This window comes from Eucyclogobius newberryi, unplaced genomic scaffold (genome assembly GCF_026437365.1).
Source record: "Eucyclogobius newberryi isolate DKJ021-1_F unplaced genomic scaffold, fEucNew1.0.hap1 SCAF_20, whole genome shotgun sequence".
In the NCBI taxonomy this organism is placed as follows: Eukaryota; Metazoa; Chordata; class Actinopteri; order Gobiiformes; family Gobiidae; genus Eucyclogobius; species Eucyclogobius newberryi.
The window spans coordinates 11333813-11347457 of NW_027315835.1; the positions used below are offsets into that span (position 1 = coordinate 11333813).

At 37.6% G+C, this 13645-nt stretch overlaps 1 protein-coding gene across 2 annotated transcripts in view; it reads right to left on the minus strand.

The window, feature by feature from the left end:
- wnk4a (WNK lysine deficient protein kinase 4a) overlaps positions 1-13645 on the minus strand; it is a 63977-nt gene that overhangs the window by 21060 nt on the left and 29272 nt on the right. Inside the window, exons 5-11 of one of the 2 annotated variants that reach the window (XM_072456689.1) lie at positions 13136-13293; positions 9828-9916; positions 9415-9634; positions 6064-6433; positions 4658-4734; positions 3836-3909; positions 952-1087 (exon numbers count right to left, since the gene is read on the minus strand). In XM_072456689.1, coding sequence (XP_072312790.1) covers positions 952-1087; positions 3836-3909; positions 4658-4734; positions 6064-6433; positions 9415-9634; positions 9828-9916; positions 13136-13293 — 1124 coding nt within the window. Of the gene's footprint in view, positions 1-951; positions 1088-3835; positions 3910-4597; positions 4735-6063; positions 6434-9414; positions 9635-9827; positions 9917-13135; positions 13294-13645 lie in introns of both variants that reach the window. The other variant, XM_072456688.1, reaches the window with a different exon arrangement.

Genomic DNA, 13645 nt, shown 5'->3' on the forward strand with positions numbered 1-13645 from the left:
AGACCTTGTGTAAACACATTCATCTCATAAAAGAAGAGTTACTTTACAGAAGGTCTAGTCCCCAGGGAGGTTGGCACACACAAACCTAATTTAAGACCTGTAGCTCAGTTCTGCTCAGGACTTGTCTCAGTCTTGATTTGGATCTGACTTTGTTCTTGTTTAGCTTCCATTTAGTCCTGCTGACATTGATCTGTCTTGTTTCTGTTTTAAACATACCGGTACTTTCACTCATGTACTGTCTGTCTTTTGCAACCTTTTTCACGTGAATCGATGTATTACACTGCCAGTGCACAGTTGATGTTTGTTTCCGTCCCCAAGAGCAGTTATGCAACCGCAGTTTGTCCCCTTCAACAAAGAAAGTTGACGTGGTCTTCAATAGAGGAGCAGCACAAGCACAGTCGGTGTTATATAACTGGGGCGGAGCTGCAATCGTAAATAATGATTGTAAATAGACCACTTTTCTTAATTTGATAAAATGTTGATTTATTTGACAATCATTCACACAAGCTCAGGCAAAAGATACAAAAAGTTGTAATTAATCCTGTGCACTAAGAGGCAGCAGTGGCTCGGTGGTTACAGCGTTCGCCCACAAACTTAAAGGTTGCCAGTTTGAAACCTGCTAATCAAGTGTATCTGTTTTTCTGTTCTTGGGCAAGGCATAGTGTGTCACTCTACCTCAGGGAAGTTGTGGCCACGACATTTCTTACCATAATTATCGATGCAGTGAATTAATAATGCAATATTAAATCTAAAATAGCTATAAATAAATCAAATAAAGAATATTTATCACAAAAATCCAAGCTGGAAGCACTTAAACCTCTGTCAAGGCAACGTTCCACTCATACAATGTGAAGATTCAGACCAAATGTATTACTTTTAAATTTCACTGAGCTTTCTTATAAAATAAATATATAAATAAATATAAATATAAACTAAAGGTAGTATTCGTACCCCGGTGATGCGAAGTCTGGATCGAGCCCGTCTCCTGAACAGTTTGGCCGCGGTCCGTCTCGCTGCAGGTTTCTCATTCTTCTCCGTCAGACCCTCGTATCCATCGCTGAGTCCAGACATCACATCGGAGCCATAGCTGCAGAGACCCACGGGACACATTTATGTAACAATGGTTTGTAAATGTGTCCGCAAAAACCTCTCGAGAACGTTCTGAAGTCATAACACTCTTCAGCTGTTGGAAGTGATTATTTGAATCTGGCAACCAATAATAAACACGGCACTGGATTGTAATAATAAACACATTCAACACGTTTATTTAACTCTTTTTGGCTTTTTTTCTGTTTAGTTGGGTTGGTGAATAGCATATTGAGTTATTAAAACACTTCCTGGTTCAATTCTCTCCATTTATGCTGGCTAAGGACCACACTAGCCAAAAATACAATCAACATATAACAACAATGTAACTACCACCATTATTAGCTATTAGCCTAGATTACCATACGAAAGGAAATTGTTTTGCTTGTAACACATTTAAAATTGAATCATAAAATTGATGATATATATGATTAAACTAAGGTAGGCTATCATGATCCATGCAATAGGCTATCATGATCCATGCAATAATGTAGCAAAAAAGTAAGATATGGTAAATTAAGGTATGATCTATGTTCAGGATCATGATATTTTGATAAGAAAGTTGTTTTTTTAAAGTAATCAGCAAGAGTTGAATATCAAAGCACACCCTCAGTTATCTAGGTATGTTCCATATTAACAAACGGTTTCAAAAAGTTGTCAGCAAAACCTTATCCAGAGACTGTTCTCGGAAGTGTCGGCGTCCAACGTGTTTTGCAGAATTCAAGAACATTTTTTTCTCCGATGTTCTTGAAAAGTGCTGAGTGAGTTAATTGCGCCTCGAGGGCTTTTGGAACTGCAGTGGTCACTTTAAGGCCTACTGTTTGGCAGCGTCCCGCCCCCTCTATTTAAAAGTTTGTGGGTAACCTCAGTTCAACATGTTTCCCCTGTTGGAGATCTGCTTAGAAATAGAGACACAGTAGATAGATAGATAGCCCCAATGATCCTTTTGTTGGCTGACCCAGAAATACAGGGCTTTACTAAGAGCCAAGCTAAGAATATATTTTGTATTCATACTTGATTCACTCTTAAGCTGTCACTCAAATACACAGGATTTGTAGCGACACTAAACAATCCAGATCCTGATAATGCAACTGCTACTTCAGGGCCAAAATGTGTCATAAAGGCATGTGCTCAATATTAACAATCAAATGTGTTTGCATGGAAAATAGGCCGGGCATTTGTCTATGTGACTGCAGCATGGTTGTCTTGTGATTTGAGTAATAGACACAATAAGGACACTTTCCCCATATATTGACACTTCCATCCTGAATAAGATGTGGATGTTTGTCAAATAAAAATGAGCAAAAAGCCAGTGAGGTGTAGAACACTCTAATGGGTTGGAAAATTGTGCTTGAGTGCTTGATTTTCTGACATATGCTGCCTTTACTTGTCCCACAGTGGGGAAATTCCAGTGATCAAACACAAAGTTCAAGAACATACAATCAAAAATCTAAATGTATAAGAATTGACTTAAATCTAATGCAGACAGTGCAGGTAGAGCAAAAATGTAAGACTACAAAACTATCATATACACTGAGGCTGCAGTTTTCGAGTGTGGTCTGTGCCTGGAGGGGATTGTAACTGTCCTCTTCACTCTAGTCCTCTCCAGCTCAGCCTTTAATTAAAAAAAACAAAAAAGTGCACGCGCTCCTCATCCTGTTTGGGGTTTCCAGCCACGTCTAGATATACAATTTTTTATTTTTTCTATCTCTCAAGGGGCTGTAACATGACAGGTTAGACTATATATTTTGTTAAACATGATTATATCTAACATTATATATAACAATAGGACTTCCTGGTTTGACATGAGCAGCTGATGTGACATACATAGAGGTAATTCCACAACTGTTGTAGTAACCGAACCAACCGGAATAACACTATAGTTGACAAACCTGACACCTTTATTTTGTTAGATGATTGTTTCAATAAGAAAAATGTGTCAGTTATGTTGAACTCAGCGCTAGTATCTGTAGCTAGGAACTGTAGCTAGTAACTGAAATTTAAACTTTTATTTTCTCAGTGCAGTTTAGCTCCTGTGAAGTTCTGATCTAGCCCTGGTTTATCCCTCGTAATGTAAAATGTACTTCAAAAAAGCACTTTAAAAGGTAAAAGTATCGTATTATATACGTATAGTATAAAAGTAGGTAGTAAGTACATTCCCCTTGGACAGATTGAGAAGCTGCAGGCACATGCAAAAGACATTAGTGTCATCCTATCAATCAAATGGGTGAACAATGGTGACATATTCCAGATCATAAACTTTTCCAAACGCAAAATAAACAGACTATTTCCTGGAGTTTTTTCAGCTCACCCACGGAATAAAGCATATGGCCTCAGACGCCACCCCACCAACAGTGAAAACAGCCCCCCCCAGCATCACATAGAACCTACAGGGGTCCAAGGCAGTATAAACATTTGACTGCCCCACACAGCACCACAGATGTGCAGTTATATACAGTGCAGGATAAATTAAAAAAAAGACTAGCTAACATACCTGAAATCAGTGTGATATATTTGCTGATAAAAATATATATATATGTAAAGATATAGATATAAAACTATTACTAAATTTACAAATCGTCGTTCATTCCAGCTCCACATAAACTCATCTCAATTAGTTATTTTCAGTCAACTTGCCCCATACTGGACAACAAAAAACAACAAAACACTAAATACCATTTTATTGAAAAGACAAATAGTAAATAAAATAGTTGTCCAATACAGCCTGATAATGATGCTTAAGTTGTACCTGTCAACGGGAGAGTTGAGGCCACTTGAGGGACCGGAGTTGCTGTGTTCATTGTTGTTGGATACAGCGATGCTCTGGAAACACAGGATAAACATTACAATCCCAGACTGATAACATTTTATATAGAAAATATGTGCTGTCCTAATAATTTCATTTTTCCAAGTGGGTCAAATTTCTGTATCTAACAATGGGCTTGTAGTGCATGTTAAATAGGATATTTCACTTAAGTGGCAAACAATATGAAGAAACACGCATGACCTGGTTTTCTTTCCTTAACAAATTGTTGTATAGTTCTATTTCAAACCGTGTCTATAATGGAATTTAATGTGACTTTGTGCTTTTTTCATGCATTTCTATTAATATTTTGCAACATTTGAAAAATAGACTTAACTGAAAAGGCCTAATTTGCATATTTCAAACAATAATTTGGTGACACTTTAAGCAAAATGCCCTCAAGTAAGCACAAACATACCATTGACAGTAAAATAATATTCTATTCATAGGTTTTTGATGACAAACAAGGACAGTTGCAATGGTTAACATTTCAGAAATAAATGGCAGAAGCCCATGAATACTATTTAAATTAATATTAATATTTTGAATTCATGTAATTTAAAGAAATATATTTGGGTTTTTGTATTGCTAATATAGTGAATTTACTATAAACCCTCGCCTCGTTTGTTTGTTTGTTTGTTTGTCTGTTTGTATGTTTGTTTGTCTTTACATGACTCCATTGATCTTTTGGGGGGGCTCATCACTCACCGTCGGAAACCGCAGCGCCGGGATAGCCAGTCCGTTAGGTGCGTGTGGGTTTGCTCGTACCGTGGGAGGGGTGTGGGGGGCTTCGGGGGGGTCCTGCAGTCCGGAGGAGCTCAGATACCCGTCCGTCTCGCAGTCAGCTGTTATAACAAAGAGTGTTAGCGTTTAACACGGGACTGGCGCTGCCCTACACAACTATCCATGACCTGAAGATGACTCGGATGACCCTAAACTGTAGCAGGCTTTTGTAACACGAGACTATAAGAACTGTACAGCGACAAAAACCTTAACAAAAGCTAATTAATTAACAAATGTGCAGACAGTAATGAATCATTCTGAAACATTTGATTTGACTGTGTCACATTGCACGTTAACAAAGCATATCTGTCGCTATGAAGCAATTAAACTCGTTATTAATAAAACTTGAATAAAGTTCGAAGACAAAATAGTCCTAGGCCATTGGGGAATTATTGGTGGAAAGCAGACTTTATCCAGTCAGAATCTGTTAAGTACTAATTTTAAGTGCCTGGAGGAAAACCCAACTAGACACGACAAGAAACATGTAAACTCTGCACAGAAAGATCCGGTCTGGCCTGAGAGTCGACCCCGCGACCTTCTTGCTGTGGGGCACTAGCCACTCTGCTAGCCACTCTGCCACCATGCTGCTGTTACCATAACCTGGACTCCTAAACCAAGACTTGAACAGGACTAAATAGAGTCTACATAAGGACTTCTCTGGGCTCAAACCAGATTTCAAGATTTCTGTTTTGTCCTACTTTATGTATGTCAGAGGAACCATGTGCATTAAACTGTGGTGCACAAAAGGCTCTAAACAAACATAATTATTCACAGTTAATCTGAATTATTTAGTTACTATTTACAAACTACGAATTGCATTTTTGGATTAACAGTGTTCAAGTAATTTCTCTTGGAGATAAAAAAAATCTGAAAATGTATAAAAACCCAATTTCCCAACAAAGGCAGTGTTATTTGTACTGTGTTCCAAAAGGTTCATGGTCTGACTGTAAAGTACCTAAAATAGTCCAAAGTGTGGCCCCTGTTTCTAGTTCGTTTCGCGTATCAAAGAGTGACTGAAAAAGGTTCAAATTGTTCTAAAATTTAAACCGACTGAGTCCAGTAAAGTCCTAAGTTCATTTCATAATAGTTCTGTTTAGATCCAGTTGTTGTGGTCCTAGTGTAGCCCACACACATTTCTTTTCACAGTTTAGAGCTGAATTAGTCAAGATTTAGAGTCTAAATTCTATGTTTTACTCCAAGATATTTAACACATAATACATAATGTTACATAAGCCTACATATAACATTTTGGACTAGAAAAACTTAACAACCACTACAAGAAACTCACAACTTACTTCTAAATGCTTTGAACTGGCGCTCAACCCTAGAAACCTCCCTTGGGACATTGTAAACATTGAGTGAACTTTGCAGTTTCACAATTAGCATCTTACAATTAGCAGAGGACAAGCTGTTGTGGCGCATGTGGAAGTGCTGGTCGGCCTCGGGCTCCTCCGGTTCAAGGGGGAAGGACGAGCCCACGCCCGAGTCCGCCGAGCCGGTGACGGGGGACAGCACCGGGGCAGGGGGGCTCTGGACCGGCGGTGGCGGGGAGTCCGCAGCAGTGACGCCGTTGACTTGAGGTGAGGCCGGTGGCTGTGGTATCTCGGGCTCTTCTTCGATAGCTTCCCGCTCTTGTTTTCTCTTGCGCTCTTCCGCCACGCGCCTCAGCTTCTCTCTCTGGCGCTTGATGGCAGACACTCGGTCCCGGATGGCCTTGGCGACGATTTTGAAGTCGGCCTCGTAGACGAAACCGAGCACCACCTGCAACAAGATACAAAATAAACTGTCAGAGAACACAACAGTTACACGTCTCTAGTAAAATTGTACATCTAGCTTAAGAAATGTAATTGAAGTAGAGGTATTTGTGCTCTATCATACATGGTCTATGGTCTCATTTATTTATTTAATCTCATTTACATACATATAAACAGTTTATCATTGGGGAGAACACACTTATCTTAGGTAATGCAGATTCTGAGCCATCCAGGCAGATTGTAACTATATCTGTCATTTTATGTTTCTCTGCGTCATTTTACTCATAGATAAATTACAACACCAAAACAATTACTAAATTGTGATTTTTTTCTGCCCAGCAAAATACCTACACTAATGTAAGTGAAGTGTTTTCATTCTCTCCCCATTTTCTGGGCAATTTTATGTACAATATGTGGACAGACCAATGACCTGAAGACATAAGTGACATAAATACACTTTGATCTTGGTTTTCTTCTTACAGCTTTTGTTTTGAGACCGTTTTGCTCTTGACGTTAAATTGTTTCTCCTTAGATCAACTGACACTTCAAAGCATTGTTTACAGTCAAAGTCTTGCTGTCACGCTTTTTACTTAAGTAAATAAAGGCTGTCAACACTGCACATTGCAGTCCCCTAAGCCTGATGTACCTGTACAGGAGACAAAAAGCTTTTGACATGTTCCTTTTACAAAAATGTACGGAATTTCAGAGAGGTCCGGTGTCCCTCCCCATAGTTTGAAACATTCTTGTATTTTGTCTTTCATCATATTAGTAAGTAAAGCATCTCCTTTCTAGATCACAAGCTTCTGTATAACCAGACTCGAGTTCAGCACAATGTTGGACACAGTCTAAATGGTATTTTTACACATTTTGTTCCCGTCCCAAACATGGATAGTGGAGATGATTGTGTCACCTTTCAGCTTTTATTAGTTTGTATAAACAGGAGAAGAAGAAACATTGAAGACAACAGTATGAGTCAGCTTATGTCCATTTGAAAAAGCCAATTAAAGTACAATCTAATGTGCAATCTACTTGTACTGATGGTCATGCAAGTTGGATGTTCTGCCAAACCATTTGTTAGAGTCCTTTGTCGGTCCGTGCTCGTGCTTTCTGTCAACACCAGGTCCGATTGCAGCACGAGATCTGAACTGGATGTCCCCCGCACCAATACAAAATTTGATCTTGATGAAAACCACCACAAAAGCACAAAACCGGCAGGGACAGGGTCTTGGCTTTTCATTAAAAGTGACCTCTATAGAGCGGCCCGAGGAGGACATAGGGGCCTATTTTACAACATGCATGAGGGCCATTATATTATTAAAGACCTAGGCTACTTCCTGGTGTTAAATTTCATACCCCTGGTGATTAAAGTCTATGGTGCCCTTGAACATCGTTCGTAAAATGTGCTCTTCATGGACCCAAGTACAGACGTGTTTTCAATTCTCATAACAGAGTCACAGAAGAGTGATCACAATGCACTGGCACGCTAGCACAGTTTCCGGTGTCTTCAAGTATTAGGTCAGAAAATTATGTGGATTTTTTAAATAATTGACCAGATTAAAGAGGAGCTTGGGTAATGGGTCGTGAATTCAAATATCGCTGTATAAATTGTACATGGTATTAGAATCATTAAACATTACAAGGCAGTGTCAAATTGTTTCCGGTCCCACACCGAGATAAAGAGAGGTGTCAGGGAGAGCATCAGGTGTAAATCTAAATAGTAAATAATATACGTCACTAAAACCCCAAATGGGAAAAGTCAGAAAAAATACAGTACATAAAATATTATAATAGGCACAATCAATCCTCCATAGAGTTTAAAATATACATATTTTAGGCTTTTGGCTTTATAATGATACAAAGGGTTCTCAAATAGTAGGTAAAATGGTACCAACATGATCAAAATTTAAATATAATTCAAAGTATACCGGTATTTTCATATTCTAGTTAAATGTTTTATGCCAAGTCTTTTAATCTTATTTATCTAGCATATTTGTACTAAACTGCTGTTCTTGTACTTTTCTATTGCTGAAACACTAAAATTTCCCAACTGTGGGACGAATAAATGTTTTCTTATCTGATCTCATAAACTTTATATGCTGAAATCTTTTGTTTTAATATCTCAAAGTCTAAACAAAAACTGTAGTTCTATAAAACGTAGATTAAAGACAAATTAAAATGTACTGATTCAGTCGATTATGTTGCAAAAGATGATTGACAGTGCAACACTCCACAATGCGATTTTAAACGTAAAAGGGGTCACAGTGACTCTTACTTAAGACAATATTATCAGTCGTCTCTTGGGAACATGTTAAACCCAATCACCATAAATCAAGTCTGGGACAGCATGCAGCTTAACTCCTCTGGATCTGTTAATCTGTGGCCCATTACCTTACTTCCTCACTAATGACTATTGCAAACCAGCTCAGAGAAGACACTGGCAGAAAGTTACTTTGTTATATTGGCTTACAGTAATTGACGATTATTTTTAAAATATAAAATTCTGCTTTTAAGAGCAGCTTTGTCAAATCTGACCACATTTTTAAAATGTGAGATTCCAGTAGTAGTAATATACTTTTACTTTATTTTATACTTTTACACTTTACTTAAAAATTGACACTATGTCTTGGTGAAACTCCAATTTCATTTTAATTTCATTTAATTCATTTAATTACATGTTTAGCCTCTGAAAGCCTCTGATTACCAGCATCAATTTCCTTTTGCAGTGGAAGTCCTGGGTTGGTTTTGTGATTAATGCCTTTTTTGTCAATTGAGTAAAATGTGAAACAAAAATGTAAAACAGAAGCCCTATTTTTATTAGAAATGTAATAAATATTTGTATATAGTTGTTCTACTTTCACATTCTACTTACAGTAAAACATATTCTGAATCTGCACAAAAATCTCAATCAGATGTTGTTTATCCATCCAAATTTTAGTATTCAAGCTGGTCCCTTAATTGAGGCACATTTTAATCTAATGATTATCTCACCATCTCCTGGGCAACCTCCTCTGGGACGTCCTTGTACAGCTCAAACAGGAACTCGATGGCGTTGTTGTCTTTGTACTTCCCGTGGAGTTTCTTGACGTCGTCCATTCTCAGCCACAGTTTCAGATCAGGCTTCACCATGTCGTCCTCTTCGGCTAATTCAACGTGGACGCCATTGTTCTCCTGGAAGAAGGGGTGATCCAATAGGTCCTGAATAGTGTACCTGAAGAATGGGAGAGAAATGACAGGAATATTATGATGTTATTTTGTTGGGGCATAAAAAATAATGGGTGGCAAGTTGGCATTTCCTTTAGTGTATTGTCAATTACTACATTCTGTTTTGTATGAACATTTTAAGTGATTAAAATGAAATTGTAACGTAATAAAACCAATGTATTGTCGCAGGAGTGGTATACCTCTCATCATTGTTCATTCGAATGCAGCCTTCAATGATTTCCTTAAGCTCTGGAACTGTGACTTTGTAGAAACTATCAGGTTTAATCCCCTGTAAAAGGAAGGAAAGGGAGACAAAGAGAAAGAAAGGGGGAGAGCGGGAGAGAATAAACAATTTAACAACTGTAAATATTGTAAATTGGGCTGTCATTATTACAAATTTTAGTGTTAAGCTTTTTGTGAGAAGAAACATTTTGATTTAACAACAAACAACAGTAAAATACTTCATTTTTCTTTCATTTCTCTCTGGCAAATCAATCCTGGTTCCTATTGTATTTATGAAATTAAAAAACTTTAATTAAAAGTTAATAAGTTCCTAATACCTTTATAATGACATGCAAGATATCAAAAACAGCTTTTTTTGCATTCAGGATTAATTTTTTAGAACTTAAATAACTTATTTTGTTTCTAAAATGGTCACAATTATTATTTTTGTTTAAGTTTGTATGATTATATTGTGATTATGTCGATTAACCAAATAATACTGACATCCCTGACTGTAAATTTGCAGGACAAGAGCAACAGACTCTACCTGCACTACACAACTTACTGTATACGTACTGCATGTGCAACCCTCTGCCTGCATAACATTACCCACTGCTATGTCAAAACACCACTGGACAGTGGAAAAAACCACTAAAACCTCCTTTCATTTGACTGTTTTCAGCAAAAGAGTAATGCAGTGCCATTTTCAGTGGAGCAGTTTTACAGCCGAGTCCCATCCCTGCAATAACAATGATAAGAGAGAAAAAGCAAATAAGACTTTTCCCGTAGCAACCGGTTTAAAATGTGGCTGCGCTGTAATAATTCAAGTATTTCAGTTACTGTCAAATCTCCTTCGCTACTATTGATACATACTTTACGTTTTTATGATTGGAGGTAGAGTAAAACTGTAAAAAAAAATGTTTTGTAAAGCTATCATACATTTTTCACCATAGACTTTAACTGTATAAATATATTTTCTCCATTGTAGGCCTACTAGATTTTATGTCAAATGCCCTTCCTGCTGATAACAGTTCACTTGTTCAGGCTCAGTATTGGAAAGTAGTAGTAGTAGAAGTAAAACGTATACATACAAGTACTATATTTTTCCCATAGTACTGTAGATTTTGTGTCAGATGCCCTCCCTGCACATTTCTCTGCGCAGAATAAGCCCTTAGTTTACTATGATTGGATTACTGAAAGTTGTTTTTTTAATGTCCCTTTAAATCAAATTAACTCTTGGTTTAGTTACATCCCATTATTCAATTATATTTAGCTTTTTCTTGGATGAAATGTGGTTTTAAACCCTCGCCCAGTCCCATTAACAATACTCACTCATGATTATGGAACTTGTGGATCACGTCTAAAGACAGGTAAGGGTAAAATAAACTCTATGAAGACTTTTTTTAAGAGGTGCTGGACAGCGCCAAGCGAAAGCCACGATGACGCCACAGATTTGGATGTTTTGGAAAATACGTCTCGACTTTAAATCCACAAAGGCTGCAGTTACGCGTGTGTGTTGTGAATGTGAGCCGACAGAAGATGGAAAAGAGTGTCAAAGCCAATAGAGAAGAGCAGGTCTGGCTACTGCATAAACAAAGGTGGAGGTAAAGTAGGTAGTAATATAGTTTTGGTTGTAAATCTGTTTATTTTGGTGTATTAGGAAAATGGGCCAGAATTGTATCAATTGAATTCAATAAAAATGAAATACAGCCGACATTTTAAAATGCACTGTGTAATTTTTCTGTTTGTCTCCATTGAAATGTTATTGATTTGTCATCCGCGTTCCAAAAGTATCTCCATGGAGACGAGCAGGTGGGCGAAAAAAGCATTAGTTAGCCTACAAGTCAGATCTGTGGAGTGGTAAGAGCGATGTAAGAATGCATGTTTCTCATGGTATTTGTAAAGAATCAAAACACTTGAATACACGCTAGATAGATGGGATCGATGCCGAAGTGTGGAGCATTCCAAGCAAAGCAATAACATCTCCATGGAGACAAGCAGGTGGAAGATCCCTCATCAGAAAACATACTTTTAACTTTATTTTTTGGGTACAATGGTTGGAATAGTAGCAGTAGCAGTTTTAATAGTAAATATAGTAGAAAACAACTACAGAAAAAGTAAGAGAAACGGTAGTAGTAGTAGTAATAGTAAAAGTAGCGGTACTGTAATTGTTCTAGCATTACATAGATGCTTGAACTTTTTGTTACTTGAAGTACTTTTACTTGTCAACATATCTTAACATTAGACAGCAAGGATTGTAGACATGTAAAACATGTTCATTTTTATGGCTTGTGTAAAGTCTGTTTGGCATCTCTTAAATGAAATAGTAAAAACAGTCAACAATGAGTGAATTATGATGTTTGGAGATGACAGGCTTTTGACTTTTGGAAACGTTTTGCCAGCCAGTTTCATCAATTAAATGTATTACTGAGATGAACCAAGTCAAAAAAAGATAACAGACAAATAATAGCCAGCTTGTCGATTTTAAAATGACAAAGAAAGTCAATATCCACCGCACATCTTATCACAGGAAACTAAGAGAAAATTGGTTTGGTCAGATTTATTGTGAAGGCAGCACCAGTGTCCGTCCTGCTGTAAATTACAAAGACACAATGGGGAACTGCTTTATAGTGGAAAATAGTCGTAACATAAATTAAATTACCCACTGTGTTCCAAGCTTCACAAGTGATATAAAGTGCTATGTCTGTGTCCAAAAGAAAGTAATACTTTTTGGTATTTGCTGCTATTAAAACTTCCCAACACACAGTGAACATAGTGTGAACAGTGGAATTAAATGAATGGAAAAGCGCTAATGCATAGATGATATCGCTCTGAATACAGCTTTATTTTGTCTTTCATATAAATGATGTTTGCATACATAACGTCGCTACACTTTAGGAGTAAGATCATTTGCTAATGAAGCCCCAGAAGGGAATCATTTATTTAATTTGGAAGGAATAATGCAATAGCTTTTAGTTGTAAATGCCTATGTCCATTAAATCTAATCCAACCAATTTCATCACTCAAGTTGGATAAAATGTCAATGGAAAACAGTTGAATCTACATCATGATTGGCTTGCTTACAATACGGATGCACACTCTGAGCTCGTAATGGACAAATGTAATCCTTCATTAGACAAAAGCCGAGCCTCTTTCCAAATGGGCGCTGGTGTTTTGCAAGTTTGAATCCTTGAGAATGCATAGGATACCTCTTCTTCCCATCCACAGCCAGATGTTAACCATTACGCTAAACGCTGCTAAAATGGGGGTGTTGTTGTGCACTTACGCTGGTGACTTTGCGGTAGATCTGAGCGGCGTTTTGGCACTCGGAGTACGGGTATTCGGTGGTGGCCATTTCCAGGATGCACATTCCCAAGGCGTAAACGTCCACGGCTTCATCGTACTTCTCCTCGTACATCTCTGGGGCCATGAATTCAGGGGTTCCTAAAGAAAAGATATCAAGGTTAGCGAAATATTGACTGAGCTCTAATGTCCATCGACAGTTTTGAAGACGTCAAATTGATTTTTTACATCTATAAGGCAAAGACAAAGCAAGGAATCATAAAGTATCACATGTTCTTTTGTCAATGTAGCTGTATGGATTGGAGCCTATCAGTGCAGACATACTGTAGGAGTGGTTTATGCAATGTAAGGAATCTACACTATAATTACACAAAAAACATTCTCTCTCTCTCTCAGAAAAACACTGATGACAAGTATTTTTAGTGATATAATAGGGTTGGTTGGTGCAAATATCTATAGGTTTGTGTCTGTAAACTATTAGGATGTACATTAA